The 17,328-nt window shown below is 40.7% G+C and overlaps 1 protein-coding gene across 1 annotated transcript; it reads right to left on the minus strand.

Moving 5' to 3' along the window:
- Positions 1–905: 905 nt before the first annotated feature.
- Positions 906–13,786, minus strand: LOC139219615 (alpha-tectorin-like). The gene is given in 24 exon segments (XM_070851538.1): positions 906–1,656; positions 1,754–1,859; positions 1,949–2,108; positions 2,205–2,456; positions 2,978–3,138; positions 3,243–3,427; positions 4,232–4,351; positions 4,446–4,723; positions 4,952–5,045; positions 5,048–5,135; positions 5,185–5,235; positions 5,354–5,749; positions 5,836–6,010; positions 6,242–6,532; positions 6,676–6,833; positions 7,027–7,637; positions 7,946–8,267; positions 8,391–8,974; positions 9,070–9,646; positions 9,751–9,899; positions 10,645–10,810; positions 11,139–11,417; positions 12,357–12,472; positions 13,741–13,786. Coding segments are annotated over 24 exon segments (5,454 nt in total). The 3' UTR covers positions 906–1,567.
- Between the last annotated feature and the right edge of the window lie 3,542 nt (positions 13,787–17,328).

Here is a 17,328-nt window from a genome sequence, read left to right on the forward strand (position 1 = left end):
AAGACAATTCAACTTGTATCTAAAACTGACCAGAACTTAGAACAAAAGTACAAGAAACATCGATACAAATTATCTGTATAGCTTCGCTTAACAGCTGCTTCATGGAGGATTGACGCTCAGTAATGGTCAAATTTACCTGTAATAACACAATCTAAACACCTTTAGTTTGAATTCTTTTTAAGTTCCCCCTTATTCCTTAGCATGTCTTGTGTTTGTTTACCTACATGTATACATCAGTATGTATTGTACTGTACTGGTGCACTGCACATGCTCTACACTGCAGGCTGTATCTAAAGCCTTATTTGCCAATTTCCAGCAGCCTCTACACATAAATACATAACACATCAATACATAAATACACTGTGTGCTATCGGCCCAAAGAGGCCTCAAAAGGGCTGCAGTCAATTTAAAAGATACAACTTAAAAGATTGAATTTGTGTCACAGTGGCAGTGGGGTGTAAATTTGGGCACACATCAATCCATTAGGACTACACACACAGACACCTCTGTTTTCACTAACAGCATCACAATCAATGTGACACTGCCTTCTTTTTTTTTGATATGATCAGAAATCAGGAGGATATGACCTCTCAACTTTCTTTCCCTCCTTGTTGTTATCTAAAAAGATAATATAGTTGTTTTTGTGAGAGTGTAGACAAATTTTACAGACATTTTTGAGAAGAAGCAGACATTCAGAGATGTACGTCATGTTCAGATTATTGACATTTTGCATTGGCTTAAGTGTCAGAACAGACAGTTGCTTTATTCTGCAGTGCCATGTGGATATTTAACCAAAACCTGATTATTGTTGATAAGATGATTGTTAGTCTGGTTGCAACTGGCAACTTGCGGCGGCATGTACAATAGAAAAAGGTTAATTCTTGTCCAATGAGATCCATACTCCATGGATGAAAATTATTTATTCATACTTTTAAGCTTCATGTTATATGATTACCTCTTATATGTCAAAAACTTAATGATAACAATCACCACAAAGAAATTTATGATAAAATCAATAAACATCATAACAGCAAATACAAGAAAGTGCTTCAACTTCAGTATGCTACACACTGATGTTCACTACTGTTGTAAAGCAAAATTATTTCTTCCATTTACCAAAAACAAATGCACAGGGTGTTAAGAGATTTGCTTATGATTCAAATTTCAGATAAATAACTTAATATATTGTTTTCATCTTCATATGCAATGATGTTTAACGGTAAATATATCACAGAGAAAGTCCTGAGGATATAACTGATAAAATTATATTAAATACAAAAAGGTGATCAGCAGATACAAGTTACATGGAACAGAACCAAATGTATTTGATCTTATGCTGCCTTCTAGTGTTAAAAAGAAAAACTACCACCATTTCAGACTAGACCAGAGATTTCTAAAATATTTGTAAATATTCTGTAACATTATAGTCACAAACCATACAACCACCATTGAATCTTAACAGAAAAAAAAGAAACAGATCATTCATATATTTATGCACAGCCATTACGCTGCTGCTGACTGATCAATATGTGGTGGTCCAAGATGTATATATTCATCTTTGATCTCTCTAGGTTAGGGTTTTGGCAGTCAGCAAACTGACCAGCAGGGTCACCACGGAGGTCAACTGGCCTGAAGCACTGCTTTTCATCCTTTTATCTACAAAAGAGCAACCAAAGTTTGCATTAAATATATCGGTCAAGCTCTACGTCGCATACAGGGGTACAAAAGTAATGAAAAGCCAAGGGAGACTTACTTTTGCTATCGCGCATCATGACAAGCGGTCCTAGCGTGATGTCTGCAGACTCTTGGTAGGATACGTCCCTCTGAACTCTGAGCATGTGGTAACCGGGGTAGCAATGCTGTAGGAAAACAACATTAGAGGCTTCTGCTGATGCTCCTGATGATCTAATCTCAGTACAAAGGCACGCACAAACACAGAAGTACTTACAGCGCTGCAGTTGTTTTGTCTCAGAAGACACAGGTGGACCTGACAGTGCAGGTAGATGGATGAAAAGTTGGTAAAGGTGAACATCTTGAAGGAGAATCGGGCCACAGTGGAGATGCCGTTCTGAACCAGCTCAACTGTACCATCTGCTGGATTCGGACACCTGGAAGATAGAGAAAGATGTAGAAGTTCATGTTCATCATGTTACCAGGTGGATTATAAGAGAGAAGAGAAACCCTTCTGAAATTAGCTTCTTTACTCTGCACTAATGAGATCCCAGCGGACAGGGTAGCTGGGGAGGTTGACCGGCGTGGCCCAACAAGAGTCCAGAATGGTGGAGATCTGCCGCTGATCGACTCCTTCTGTCCGCACCTCCACGTACAGCCTCTGGTCGATTTCCATTTCTATGTTCCTGCCGCTGGTCAAGGGGAAGTGGAAGCCAGCGTCCTGGTAGGGGATCATCCTCATATGATAAAGTCCGCGGCCAGATGGAAGCTTCTTCCTCACAATGCTGCGAAAAAATAACACAAAATGTGACAATTCACTGGCAGTTTTTGGTAACATCCAAGATCAAGTATTACCCATTAAGTCAGATTTAACTGCTGTGCAGTGAATACAATTTAGATAAAAAGTGCTGGGCAAAGTCTTGCTGGGAATCTTTGACACATTCACCTGCAGAACAGGGACAAAGTCCTTTGTATTGTTCGCTTAAAAAGGTAGGTTTAATAATGAAGGCGCAGAATGCAGATAGCGGGAAATTACACAACATTTCTGATAAGCTAGGGCATCTGGTTTAAGTCTTTGTCATTGCCACTGTCATCATAGAGCGACAGTGCAGTAGAAAATAAGTACTCAAAAAAGCTCTGAGGTTCAGATTTAGTACTGTTTGATACAATGTAAGACATAAGAATATGTAAATATTAAAACCCTACGAACATTACTTCTGCTATGATACATCGCTATGGACAGATCTTCACCATATAAAAACAACTGTGGTCATTTTGATTTGGTTAAAGGAGATGGTATCTTCACCTCTCTACAGGGTTGATGCCTACAGCCATAGACAGCGCCTGGACCAGTGGATATTCGCAGCAGAAAGGCAGATGAATGTTTCTCTGGCGGCTAATTAGACCGTCATGGGGGTCCACGTCACCCTGGATGGTGTTCTCATAGATGAAATGGGTTCCGTTGCTCTAAAAATGGAAAGGATGAAATGATTCATGTTGATTATACTTCTTATGGAGAACATTTACATCTAAAACTCTGTGTTGATAATGTTATAGTCAAGGGGCTGTACCCTGAGAACTGTCCCACACAGGTTTTCGTCATTGTTAAAATGGAACACCAGTCGGCCGTCCTGGAGGGTCCCATTGCAGGAGTCTTCCCGCAGGTGGAGTGCGCTGGAGTAAAAGCCAGCTTCAAACAGCTGGCAGCGCGACACGGACATGGTAGCTGAGCTACTCACACAAGTGATTGACGAATCTATGAAAGAGAGACGGAAATTGAAAATAATATCTTAAGTTTTTGTGTAACTGATTAAAACTGCACTAATCAATAATTTTTACATTAACAATGGATCAAATTGAATCAAAAACAATCATATGAAAGGTATTGCTTGTAGTGGCAAACACAGAACAGAGCTGTGAAGTGGGAATTTACTTAACATAGAAATATGGAAATGTCACAGATATTGTAACAACCAGTTTACGGCCCACAACTTTGCTCTTTTGTTTCACTGGCACAACTCTCATCAGCCTCATTTCCTGCAACAGGCAGTTATTTTTTGGGGGGAAAAACTATGATAAATATGCTGGTGAACATGGCAAAGTATTAAACTGCTAAAGAGCTAGAAATTGTCTCTCAGGAGAGAGAGGGATAAAAAAGAATGAATATTAGACTTCTATTCATCAGATTACCTGAAAGATGAGCCCAAGTGAATGTTAATATTGCTCTGTATCTCCTTAATCCTAGTTTAACTAGTTTGCCTACAATATCAGATTTATAAGGCGATAATATGCCAGTGTTGTGTTTACAGACAAATGCGCTGCTCTCAAGTGCCCAAACATTCTGTTAATGCACGTTTAAAAAGGGAGTTAATGATGAAAAGCTAGAGAATACTAAATCTCCATAAAGCCATAAAATATTATGTGTATATTGTAGATTAATGTAGATTATTTTTTGTTCCAACCAAAATAAGAACAGATACTTTTGTTCTGTGTTCTTGTGTTGGTGTACATTTCAGCAATCTAAAAAACAAAGCAGTGTTTTATGACAAGCTGCCCTCACCGTAGCTCTCGTTGTTGGGCCGATGGTGGTGCTCATCACAGAAGCAGCCGTAAACACCGTCTTTCTCACCACACCACTCATATTCTGTGCAGTCCAGCTGTTCACAGGGGTCTGATTCAGCTGTGGAAATAATGTGGAAAAGTTGAGACAAAAATACCTTTTTCCACAAGTATCTTCATTATCTTGACTGTGCATTAGACCAGTTAAAACTCACCACACTGCAAACCCGAGCGCCAGTCGGGGATGTTCAGTCCCAAAACTGAGCAGGTTCTCTCATAGGCTGAGACAGCAGAGCACAGCATGCCATTGGCTGGAGTGTAGAGGCAGAGGTCGTAGACACAGGAACTGAAAAATGGCTGAGGGTCGGAGTGCAGGTGACAGGCACTGAATGGGCCGCTAGTGTTGGTGATGACACTACAGAGCTCAGAGTATTCTCCCATAAAGGGACAGTCGTTCAATCCATCACCATTCCTTTCATCTGTGGATCCACATCTAGAAAAGACATCATAAGTTTAAGACTTGTGCAGACTTTTGTTTACTTTGGCAACACATAAGCGTGGAACACTGCAAATGCATTGCACTGTTACTTGAAATTTTTAAGAAGTACAAGCTGTGGTTGGCAAGATTTGTCATAAGGTTTTCAACTGACAATAACGATGATATTTTAATGCCACTTTGTGTCTGGAGTACCCTATGCAAGTTCTTTCTACAGCACCTCACCCTGCTTGGCTTGTGGGTGCTTTCCAGCTGTGTCCGAAGTGATTATCGTTTTGTGCCGAGGTGCCATTGGGCAAGACTTTGTCATCTGCAGGGTCACTGTTGAAGTTTCCACACATCCCGATGACTCTGTTTTCACGGTTTTGACCGACTCTGACCAGTAGAGTACTGTGGCCGTCAAACTGGACTATCAAGTCAATGGCATCGACCACTATGTAGCTTCCCTGCCTTTCTACCTGAGCTAAGGGTCCTGCAGTGGTGGGAGGAGACACCTCACTTCCATTTACCTGGAGGGATGAGAGATTTAAGACAGACAGAGACGAGGTGGGGGGACAATTGTTTTAGTTATGCTAAAAATAAGCATATATAGAAAATTATTAATATCAAAATTAATAAAGAGTTTACCTTTACTCTTTTGTTGGGTCCAATCCTGATATATGTACTCTCTAGTTGATTTGAGAGGTATATATCCACTGCTGATACAAATGACACGCGGTTGTTGCCGCGGTGATTGTTGGTGGCTACTACCTGAAACTGGGTTTCATTGATGCCGTGGCTCACGCTTTCAGAAATGATGTAAGAGCATGTGCCCTGGAAATGAGCCAGAGCCCCATCAAATGTGATGTAATGTGGGTCCCCCCACACAGTGCAAGTAGACATTGCATCGAAGCAGCCCAGCTGCCCATTTCTGATGGTGCACTCTTGTGCAGGAGTGCAAGATGAAGCAGAGCAGCGCAGGTCATTGGGAGCATGGCACTCACACCGCTGGGAGCAACCCTCTGTCCAGAAGGATTCACCAGCCTGCAGCATTGAAAAGAGAAAAAGAAGATGTTCTTGACATCATGTTGCTTATTGCAACCATAGAAAGTCACTGGGATGTGTCTTACATTATAGTAGAAGCCATCATATTGGCAGCCACAGCTTTCCACAGGGACACATGTTGTCCCACTCCTGACGAAGCCCTCGTCACAGAAACATCCTTCAGAGCAAACCTCCTCACAGGTGGCATCAATGCTGCTGGCACAGGTGTGGCCACAGTCAGTACCACACAACTCGTAATGGCTGTTGGCTGGACAGTCAAGTCCTTTATAAGTGAGGAAAGAAATGGCAGGTGGTTAAAAATGAATCTGCTTCTTATGTTGTATATATGGTAGATAAATAACAATCTGACTGGTTGACTTACTGCAGGTGGTGTTCTGTCTCCAAGGGTAGATTCGAACATTAGCAGACTGACAGGCACTGACATATGCCTGAATGGCCCTGCACAGAAGATCTTGGCCTTCATTTCCCGACACACATACATCAAACACACAGTCACTAAAATATGGTGCTGGGTCCACCTGCTCATGGCAGAAGCTAAAGGGGCCGTCAGCTGCCTGAATAACCTCACACTGGGCTCTAGCAGGTCGATCATTGGTGCATCGTGGGCAGGAGGAGCCACACCCATCACTGCAGGTGTAGTTGCCAGCCACTTTCCAAGTTCTCCCAAACTCATTTGGAGTATTGACCATCATTCCAGAAGGGGTGTGCCACTCATCATTTGGATTTCCATTGAAATTTCCACAAAGTCCACACATTTTCCCTCTGTATTGATGACAATAATCAAATTCATCCAGTCAAAAATATGCCGATAGATTGCTAAATGTGCCAAATATATATATGATAATATAGATATATAGATTTATATTGATTATATATATTTCAAAGCATCGAAACATGGCAGATACCTGTAACTTGAAGGTACAGAGATAGACACTGTACTCCATCCATCATATGTGACGCTCACACCAAAATCAGCACTGACAAATGTGCGAGATCCACTTGCATATATAGAAACATGACTTCCATTCAGGACAATTGGTAGATTTTTAGTAACTCCGTTTACCTTTAACATTGGAAATTGGAAATTAAGATTGGAAAACCAAAAGAGACTTGGATGAACAATCACAGATTTGTATTTGTGCTGCAAGTATCTGGTGCTTTTCAAAATGACATCTGTCTTATCCAGTGAAGATTATAAATACATGTAGAGTCTGAGGAATTATATCATAGTGAATGTTTGCAACAGTGTAACTCACCTGTACGACACCGTGGTTGTCCCTCGACATGTGCACTCGATAGCCCCAAACATTCACAAACACTTCAGCTGTGATTGAAACTGGCCACCCATTCCACGGCTCATTCTTAGCCTCCACTGAAAACTGGTGGAGTCCATCAGTGGTATTACAAGGGGTCGCCAGAACATAGCGGCAGGTTCCCTGGAAGTCATAGGCCTTGCCATCAAAAGTGAGGTAGTGGGGGTCTCCAGAGGCAGAGCAGGTGCCATGAGGGCTGGGATGGCAGCCAAACTCACCATCCACCACACGGCAGGACTCCTGGGGACCACAGGAGTTGGGAACACAGTGGACAGCCCCAGTAGTCCCATTACAGCTACACAAGCTCTGACATTCCTCACCATCCCAGAACTGTTCACCCCCTCGCCGATAGCGCCCTTGGTGATAGCATCCGCAGGCTATTGGTGGCACACACTGGTTTCCATTGAGGACAAAACCGTCATCACACTGGCAGCCCTCCTGGCACACCGTGGTGCAGGTGAAAGGGAAAGAGAGGCTGGGGCAGGCGGAGGGACAAGAGGTTCCACAGAGTTCATAATGACTGTTTTGAGGGCAGGTTTGTTCTGGAGAAAAACAAAGAAATTGATTTAGCATAGTTGTTGAATTTGTTGCCATCAAAGTTACCCACGCCAAAACAGACCAACGTGCTTACCACAGCCAGTTGCATTCCTCCAGTGTCCAAGGGTAACGCCCCTCTGTTGACACATTAGTGCATAATCTCGTAGGACTTCACATAGCGCTGATGCTGAATCACTAGAAGCCCTAAGGATCTCCACACATGCATCCACATGCTGCTGTGGGTTCACCACGGCCCAACACTGGGCAAACGGCCCATGTGGTGAGCTAAGAATTCCACAGTGCTCACTAGAATTGTAATTCACTGTGGAATTATGATTTACTCTGTCCACGCAGTGTGCAGCGAGGGAGCCATCCCGCCAGCTGTCCCCAAAATCCTGAGAGCTGTTGACCAGAATGCCATTGGGTGTGCGAAAGTCGTCATGCGGGTGACCATTGTAATTACCACAGAGTCCACCTAGCGAACCACTGTAGATACCTGGCGCAGTGACACGCACAAAGTGAGGCCAGACGGTCTGCACAGTTACACCAAAGGAGGTGCGAAGGATGATACTGTGGATGCTGCTGTGGTAGATCTGGATTCGGTTGGATGCTGAGCTGAAAGGTAGTCTGATCCGCCGACTGTCAACCTAAAGGGCCATTTAACAGTCAGTGTCATACTTTTTGGGAGAGAACAAAGGTTCTTTCTTTTCTTGCATGTAGTGTTTAAAATAGAGTAATAATAGAATAATATATATATTCTAGTCACTTACCTGAACTTTGCTGCTACCTGCCATTTCAATGGAAATTTGCGTTCCCTCTGCCTCAAACTTCAGCACCCGGGCAAAACCCTGCAGGCCTCTGGGCACTTTTTCTGCTGTCACCATAAAGTGGGGGTGACTTGACAATCCCATTACTTTGGCAAGGGTCAGTCGGCATGCTCCAGGATACTGGTATGCCAGTCCATCAAATGTATGATATGACCCTGGGCCTTTTGTCCAACATGTTGCATAGCTGTTAGGTCTGCACCCTCTTTCTCCCTCCTCCACCCTGCATGATTCAAGATGGTCACAACTGTGGGAGTGACAGGTCATGGAGCCGTAACTGCATCTACAACGTCTCCCACAGTCCTCGTCTAGTATTACAGTTTCTCCAGAGCGGTAGTAGCGATCCTCAAAGCTGCAGCCACACTCTGCATGAGGGACACAGACTCCACCGCTGAGGATGTAGCCTGCATTGCAGATGCAGCTCTCCTGGGCAGGAAGAGGGCAGTTGTGGGTAGAATTGGGATTAACACAGGTAGCTGGACAACCTGTGCCTTGGGACTCAAAGTGGCTGTTGGATGGGCAGGGGATTTCTGGACATAAAAAACAAACAAACATTGATATAGACATCAAGGACATTTTACCCAAAGGATATTTTGACATCATGCTGAATGGCTGACAGACGTACCACAGAAGCCTTCTCTCCTCCAGCTTGGCAGCTGTACACCATTCTGTTGACACCGACTGGCATACACATTTAGGGCTTGGCACAGAATGGGCTGATACCCTCCTCCTACACAAAGATCATACACACAGCTTTGCACAAAACTTTGTGGGGGAAGTTGATGATGGCATGAAGAGAAAGGTCCAGAAGTGCTCTGGAGGATACCACAGTGGGCAGTATTGCTGTATAAAGCTGTCTGAGCCGCAGTGCAGCCAGCACAGTCTAGACCTCCACATCGGGTCCCACAACCAGCCTCATTGTCCCCTGGTGCTTGCCAGCTGTTGGCAAAAATCACGTCTGAACTCACGACTTCGCCTTGACGGGTTCGAAAGTCATCCCTGGGATTACCATTGAAGTCTCCACACAGGCCACATGTTGCATTCTGATAAGTGTAGGGCAGACGGATCTTGACATAATGGTTTGTGTCATAGGATACCTCCAAGCCAAAGTCAGTGCTGACGATCACAGAAAAACCAGTCTGATAAACCTGAACAGTGCCGTTGCCAAGGGAGATCGGAGTGGCTGCAAAGTTTCCATTAACCTAATGTAAGCACAAACATAGCAAACAAAACATAGTTATAAAGATACTACATAAATAAGAATAGCAGTAAATGGAGTAAATTGAGACTTAGTCCTATCACCAACCTTAGCCTCACCACGACGTCCTTTAACAAGTTCAATGGTTTCACCATAGACAAACACTTTGACCAGTCGTGTCCAGGAAACTCGGGTGCTGCCCCGGTGCTCGTTCTTGCCCTCTACTCTATAGTAGGGCAGCCCACGACCACATTGCTCTGAGAGAACATAGGTGCAGGTGCCCTGGAAGTGAAACACTGTGTTGTCAAAGGTATAGTAATGTGGATCACCACTTATGGTGCAGGTGCCTCTCTGCACTGTCTGGCAGGAGAACTGAAAGGCAGTTGGCCGGCAGATTTGGGAAAAGGAGCAGGGCTGGTTGTGACACTGTAGACCTGCTGAGGTGCAGGTGCACTTCTGTGCACAGGTACTGTCGCTCCAGAATGAGTCACCCAGCTGCACGGGTTCACCTATGAAGAAAATGAAAAGAAAAGTTGTGTGAAAGGCATTGGCTTCAGTATGCACACTGCTACCATTTAATACCATCTGACTTTTTAAGTTTGGAGGTAATTTCTGCTTTAATTTTTTTAACAAACAGTAGAGTGGAACAAGAAATGTAGCGATACAGAGTTGAATGACATTGAAGTCAGTGCCTCAGTCTTGTAGGACACCAAGATGCCCCAACGATTTGACTTTTGAGTTATTTTTGGCATACTAATACAAATCACCAATTTATGATATAAAAAAATGTTCTTGCCACTTGGATTGGAATACCTTTATCACCTTTGTCACCACGTTCTCAGGTAAAAGCTGTTCAGTACAAAATATTTTCGGCAGTTTGCAGCATGTGAAACAAACACAGATTTGTCATCAGACTTGACATGATCTTCATAGAGTGGTGTTCACATATGCACATCACTATAAAGAAGTCCCTTCGTCACCACGGTCTAGTTGTGGGCTTACCATTGAAAGTGCAGCCTCTTGTTCCACTGTCTGTCCGGAAAGCCCAGCGACCGGGTACATTGACATTGCTCCTCAGCCGAAAATTTGAGTTACTGCCTTGTGAAGCATCAGAAAACGATCCAGGGATGGAGAAATGGTGAATGGATTGGATGGTGTCATATCCAGCCTGAGGAACATGTTACATTGATGTAATTAATTCAGTGTTTTTTTTTGTATTTTGTACATTTTCATTACTGCATAAGTAACCATGACAACATAAAAACATTTTATATATTATTGCATGTCATTTTAATGGCTCTAACCTGTACGTTATGAGATGTTGAGGCTATTATCCCATAGTTCATCAGCACAAAGGAGTACTGGGCATCAGAGATCAAGACTGCTTGGACAGTTGTTTGCTGAAAATAAAATTGTTTATTATAGTTAATAGCAATACGTAAAAAAAACCCCATACACATCATATGCTTTTCCCTATTTAGACCATGATGACTTACTGTTCCTGTGGTTGGATAGTAGGCCACCTCATACCATGTTGCAACAAAGACCCAGTTGGCAATGAAGTTCAAGCCTGGGAAGTAGCTATTAATGTCGTGTGTAGCTCGTTGGAGGACACTGCCACTTGTGTATTGTTGGTAGCTGATCTGGCCATTTCCTCTGTTGTCTAAATCTGTCCAGAATGGAGCGATGATATCTCTGGACCCATGCATTGGAAACCTTTCAGGCGTGTAACTATGCCATGAATGGTCAAAGGTCAGATGTCCATTGTGGTTCACCTGGAAGCAAATAAACCACTTCTTACAAACAAAGAACTATTAGGTATCTACAATTGCATGTCATTTAATCAACATGTTTATTGCTACAGTATGTTAGAACCATATCATGAGTAACTGCATAGTAAATCTATTCAGATATAATTGTCTACTTTGGTTTGGCATAGCTGTCAGATTGTTAATTGCATATGTTCTTTGCTGTTTTCTTTTAAGTGTACATTTAAAAAAAGAATGTGAAGCAAATTGTAAATGGGCTCACGCAGTCATTGGCTGTTGCTGACTGTAGTTGCAAGGTGACGCTAAGTGATATTATCGTTTCAAGTGCACATTAGTCTTTCTGTTTATCCTGTTTTGTTGAGTAGTAGGTAAATACACACATACAGTATCTTGCAAAACAATCTTGTACAAATACTTCAAAAACATTATCTGTCAATATTTGATGGTTTGATTTAGACACAACTGGACCCCAGCCATTGACCACTGTGTTCTCAGTTGCATATTTGTGCGAGCATAAATCCACACCATGCTATTGAAATTTGTTACCACAGAAATTGCACAGGATTTGCATTTTTGCATTTACAACAATTTTAACTCGTTCAAAAGTGAACGATGGTGTGTCAAGTTGTGCAGTCTCCTGGTGGTTTCATGTGGGTCTCAGTGAAACTTTTTGTCATGTAAGTGTCTGTAACAGTTTTGTAGGTATATCGGTTTTATTTTGTGCTTCTGTTGATAGTATTAGCCAACTACTATATTTTGTTTTCTTTTTTTTTGTTTCAAAATTATTTGTTTGTGTTAAAAACTACACATATATACATATAACAATAACAATATTGATCAAGACTAATTCCAACACTTCTATAAGATCTGAAACAGTTGATGAAAAATCCTCCACAAAACATGCCAGAATTTTTAAAAGCCCTCAAATAAAACATTGTTACATACATAAATGTTGTGATACAGATGTCCGAAATAAGCAAAAGGTCGTTGCAGAGAAATTTGAGGGGAACTTCCATCATCGGATCGAGAGCTTGTTGTTCCAGCAATCGGGTAGAGGGGTCCTAGAAAGAAAGAAGATGTCATATTATAAATAAATAAATAAGTAAATTGTTAACCTACTGGTAATCCAGCATACTGACCAACCAGACTAGACCCTTTTCACAGCAGACATTTTTGTTATGTCATAGCAGGAAAAGCACAGATATAGATTTTCTATTTCTAGCAAACACTAGAAACTAGTTGAGCCAGTTTCAGGATCCTGGTATTGTGCATGCTGGATCACTGTGATGGTTCAGTGTGATGGAACTGAGCTATCGTTCATCAAATCAGTTTCACCTGTACTTTTCCTTCTCTGACTTATTAAAATGTCTGCCGTGAAACTGGCTTGCTTTATAAAGCAATGTAACACCACCTGATGATCTTGTTTAGTTTGTTTTAAATGCATCACTGTTGGGTGTGTGCATGTGGGACAAGTTTGTCTGAAGGACTTCCTGGTAAAAAGTTTGTGTCCCATGTGAAGTCAACATTCAACATTCTTCTGTTTCTGGTGGTTCTTTATCAGTCATAGTATTTACAAAGGTCACCCTGAGGCTGCTGCTGAAGATGCTGAGCTTGACTGTGAGAGAGCGTGGGATGATTGAAACTACAGTAGAGTCTCCTCCTGGTTATTTTCATTCAGTTGTGGTGGGTTCTTGTAAATGAAATTGAGAGCACTAGGAGGAGCCAGAGGTGGCTGATTGCCTGTCTCATTTACAACTGCCAAGATATAGTGACGGTTTCAGCAAAAATAACACATTTTTTTATAGAAATTACCAATTGCTCCTTTATGTGGTGCTCAACAGTGACATGGGTTGTAAATTCTGTTCTGTTATGACAAAAATTAATGTTCAAGACTTTAGGTTTATAAGCACTATATCTAATTATTTTCCACATCTGGTTGGTGGATGTGAAAACCTTAGAAGGGACAAATAAATTGAAATTGAGTCGACATAAGCTGCATTAGCAGCTAACATTGTCTCTTCAATGCTACTCATTCCCACTAACAAACAATCATACAGCAGTGACATTAGCTGTAACCCAATACATTTTGTTTTGTTCTTTTAGTCTCAAGTTTTTTGAGTTAATGAGTTTATAGAGAATGAACAAATGAAAACTAAGAGGATATCTAAGCTTCAACTTACCTGTCTGAGCCGTCACCGTACCTATGAAAACAAACGCATAAATGCAATTGGACACAGATCTGAGACTGCTAACATCAAAAAACAAAAGTCAGTGAATTTACATAAATGCATCAGCAGCAATAAAAAGTCTGATTTAACTTATTACTTACTTATCATCCCCAAAATCAGCACACGCAGCATGATTTGGCTTCCCATTTTTCAAAGCCAAATTGAAGCTGCTAACAAAATATAGCAAATTAAATTCCAGAAAAGACAAACAAAAAAAACTAGAATGCACTCAGAGAGCACATATCCCACCAAGGATACACAGTCCTATAGATCTGTGAAATGGTTTTTAATAACAAATGATGTTTAGAGATTTAAATACGTGTCTGCCCAGACACGCATTTATATGTCCTCAGTACACAAAATGGCCTACATGTGCAACACGTTTGTATTCACTCAAGTGCAATTGTTTTTGAAGCAATGGCACAAATGTTCAAGAAAAGCCATATCTTGCAATGTTAAGAAATCTTTCCTGAAACCTGAATCTAGACGCTACGAAATACATATCACTTGTTCTTCGGCTCAGCCTAATCGTCTATTGATATTTCATTAACATGTTATTATACAACATATACCTTCTGTCCTGCTAACTGTCAAACAAACAAAACTGTAAACATCACTCGTGTTTCTGACAAAATAATGATGATAAAATAAAATGACACTGCTGATAAAATTAAAATAACTAATTATTATTATAATTCACTTGAAAAGAAACACTACTTCATTACACTACTATCATTATGCAGCACAGTTTGAAAGTAATGTCTCACTTCTACAAAAGAAATTACCTGTTCATGTGCGCCTCATGTGCTCTTACACCTCTCATCCATGTGAAACTGTGAGGCGTCAACGAGGCTTTATAGAAAAATTGCATGGCACAGCCCTGTTGTGCGACCAGTTACAAGCAGGAGGAGATAATCTGGCTTCTTCCTCATGACAGGTGAACCTGTCATTCCACTGTGAGGATGTAATGCAATATAAGGCTTTAGTACTTACAGTAAGATGTAAGAAAGCTAACAAAGCTTTAATAACATGTTATATCAGGAAATAATTTTGGTTAGACTGAACCAAGTTCTGTTGCCCTAGAAATGGGAAAATGCAGCCACAAGGAAAAGTAATTGGTAACCACTAATTTCCTCATGAGTTTAATAACAAAAACAAAATGTTATCTTGATTAATGCCACATGGAATACTTTTTTTTTCAGTTTTAACTGCAGGAAATATATGACCCGCTCTTTGTTGTAAATTATGACCTCTGTTAAGGAGGTTCTGTTTTCAGTCCCATGTATTTGTTAGGGCTGGTTTGTCTGGATTACAAAAGAACATTACTTTCTCACTTACGCCCAGCAGTAGGTAGATAGTTTTGGTTTCATTTATTTGTGTTTTAAGATATCCATCTGAGATTAATGTCTCCACCTCAGTACAATGCGGGTGAATGGAATTTCTTATAAAGTGCTTCCAAATTTGGAAAATGAATTAAAAACATAAACTTTTCCAAATAAGTTTATTGGCATGTATTTTTTCTTTAATTAGTTCAATTTTAACCATGATGACGATCTTCCTCTAACCTTAGTTTTGATATATAAATCTAACCATAACTCAACCACGGGAGTTGTTAAACGTTTGTAAGCAAAAGATGTTTAGAGAGTCAAATCCTTGTTGATTTTGAATGCATCCAGTAATGCATTAAAACGTACACAGTGAAAAAAAAAAGAGCATACGTAGTTAACATTAGTTTTAGTCATGCAAGTGCAATAATTTCTGAAAAAATGGTGCTAATATTTTTTGTTAAGACATCTGTTAAGACAAGGATTAGGATTATTACCTGAATCTGAATCCACACAAACACAAATTATTTGTTCTTTGGCTCAGCCTAATTGTGTATGATATTATGTTGCTATATAAATAACTCCCCAACTCCCATTTGCTTGACAGTTCAAGCAAACAGAAGTTAGGAACAGGACAGATGAAATAATGCGATGAAAATGAAAACAGAATTTTGAAATTTTGCTTGTTTAATTTATTGCTTTATGAAAATTCATTTATTTTAGCTGTCAGTGTAAAATATCTCTAAAGTTACAACTATGATTCATGACTGAGAAACTTTTGGTATTGTTCGTTACTTTAGCAACTGGAAACTAATAAACTGAACTGAAATGTTGAAATACTAATTCAGAATTGGTATTGTCACAAATCCAGATTACGATTGACTGAAACTAAACACATTCAGTCTACTTTGAACTGTAGTTACGTCTCCTGTTTGTGTGTGTATGTGTATGTGTATATATTTCATGTATATTTAGTCCTGCATTCAGTTCAGTGTTTCCCTGTCATGAAACAAGTACAACTCACTGATTAATCTTTTTCAGGATTTAAATTGTAGTGTATTTCTAGTTTATTTACACTGCTCACAAAGGATCATTTTCATGCATTATACACCTGAATTGCACGCAAACAGTAAATTATCTGCTGGTACATCTTCAAAATATTTGAAGCAGGTGTGTAAACATTGTAAACGTGGCTTACTGGAAAAACTATTTCCTGCAAAGAAACAATCTGTAAAATGTGTAGATACCGAACGTGCTTAAAAGATCAGCGAGACAGCTGCTTGACTTGGTTTGACAAATGAAGGAGTGGTACGATACGCATGACAACCCAAGTCTTTTCTCTCTTTGTCTTTGCTGGCCCTGTTTGAGAGCCATATAATTAGCATGAGATATACTGGCAGTACCAAACCTTTCCAGCATAAATGTAATTATATGGCACTTTTATTTAAGTATTGGACACATACCAATAAAGACTTGACCATAAAGATGTCTCTTGTCATGTCTTTCAGGGCTTTCACAGCCACCATGCATTAAGATTCACCTCCTCCAGTCATATCAGTGAGGGGAAGGAGGCAGAAGGGAGGCAGTTTGGGGAAAAGGGTATGACGTGGTTGCCACACACACAAACATTTCTCACCTCACCCTAGCTGAACGGAGTTGAGATTTTCCCTCCAAAATGTCACTTTTCTTTCACTCCAGAAGGTAATATTGCTACACGCCCAGTAATGGGTGGTGTGAACAGTAGTTGACAACACAGTGAATTTTTGTTCAGTTTATTTTACCAACACATAAATTCATTGCTTTTTGATTTGATGGCCTGTCATTATATTTGGAAGAAAGCAATACTTTTCACTTGTACACCAAATTGTGGAGCCAATGAATGAGGCCTATTTTCTTGGGGAATTTATTACAAGGCACCAAACTAGCTTGCACAGCTACTGCTACGGCAAATACATGGTTTTAATTTTAATTTGCAAGCTAGTGTAACTGTAATGGACCTTTGAGTGAGTTGTACCAACACTATAATGTTCACTGAGGCACTCATCTGACATTGCAGATGTTTAAAAACACTTTGCTTTTTCGGGTGCACTCTTACAGGTAGCCAGTTGCTCTGCAGTGCTGTGAAAAGGGCTTTAGTCTTGCAATTAGGACATGGAATTGGTTCTTAATTTTACGTATTCTTTCCACGTCAGAAACAACAAACAGCAGTGTTTTTATCTATGGTACATAATTTATCAACGAGATTGATCTCAACAATGACAGTAAATACAGAAAATGAGGTGAGGTGTGAAACAGACAGCATTACAGTAATGAAATACCACAGCGAATGATGGAATGACAGATAAGAAAGCGTCTCCACTTGTT

The sequence above is a fragment of the Pempheris klunzingeri genome, chromosome 20, assembly GCF_042242105.1.
Source record: "Pempheris klunzingeri isolate RE-2024b chromosome 20, fPemKlu1.hap1, whole genome shotgun sequence".
NCBI classification, from domain to species: Eukaryota; Metazoa; Chordata; class Actinopteri; order Acropomatiformes; family Pempheridae; genus Pempheris; species Pempheris klunzingeri.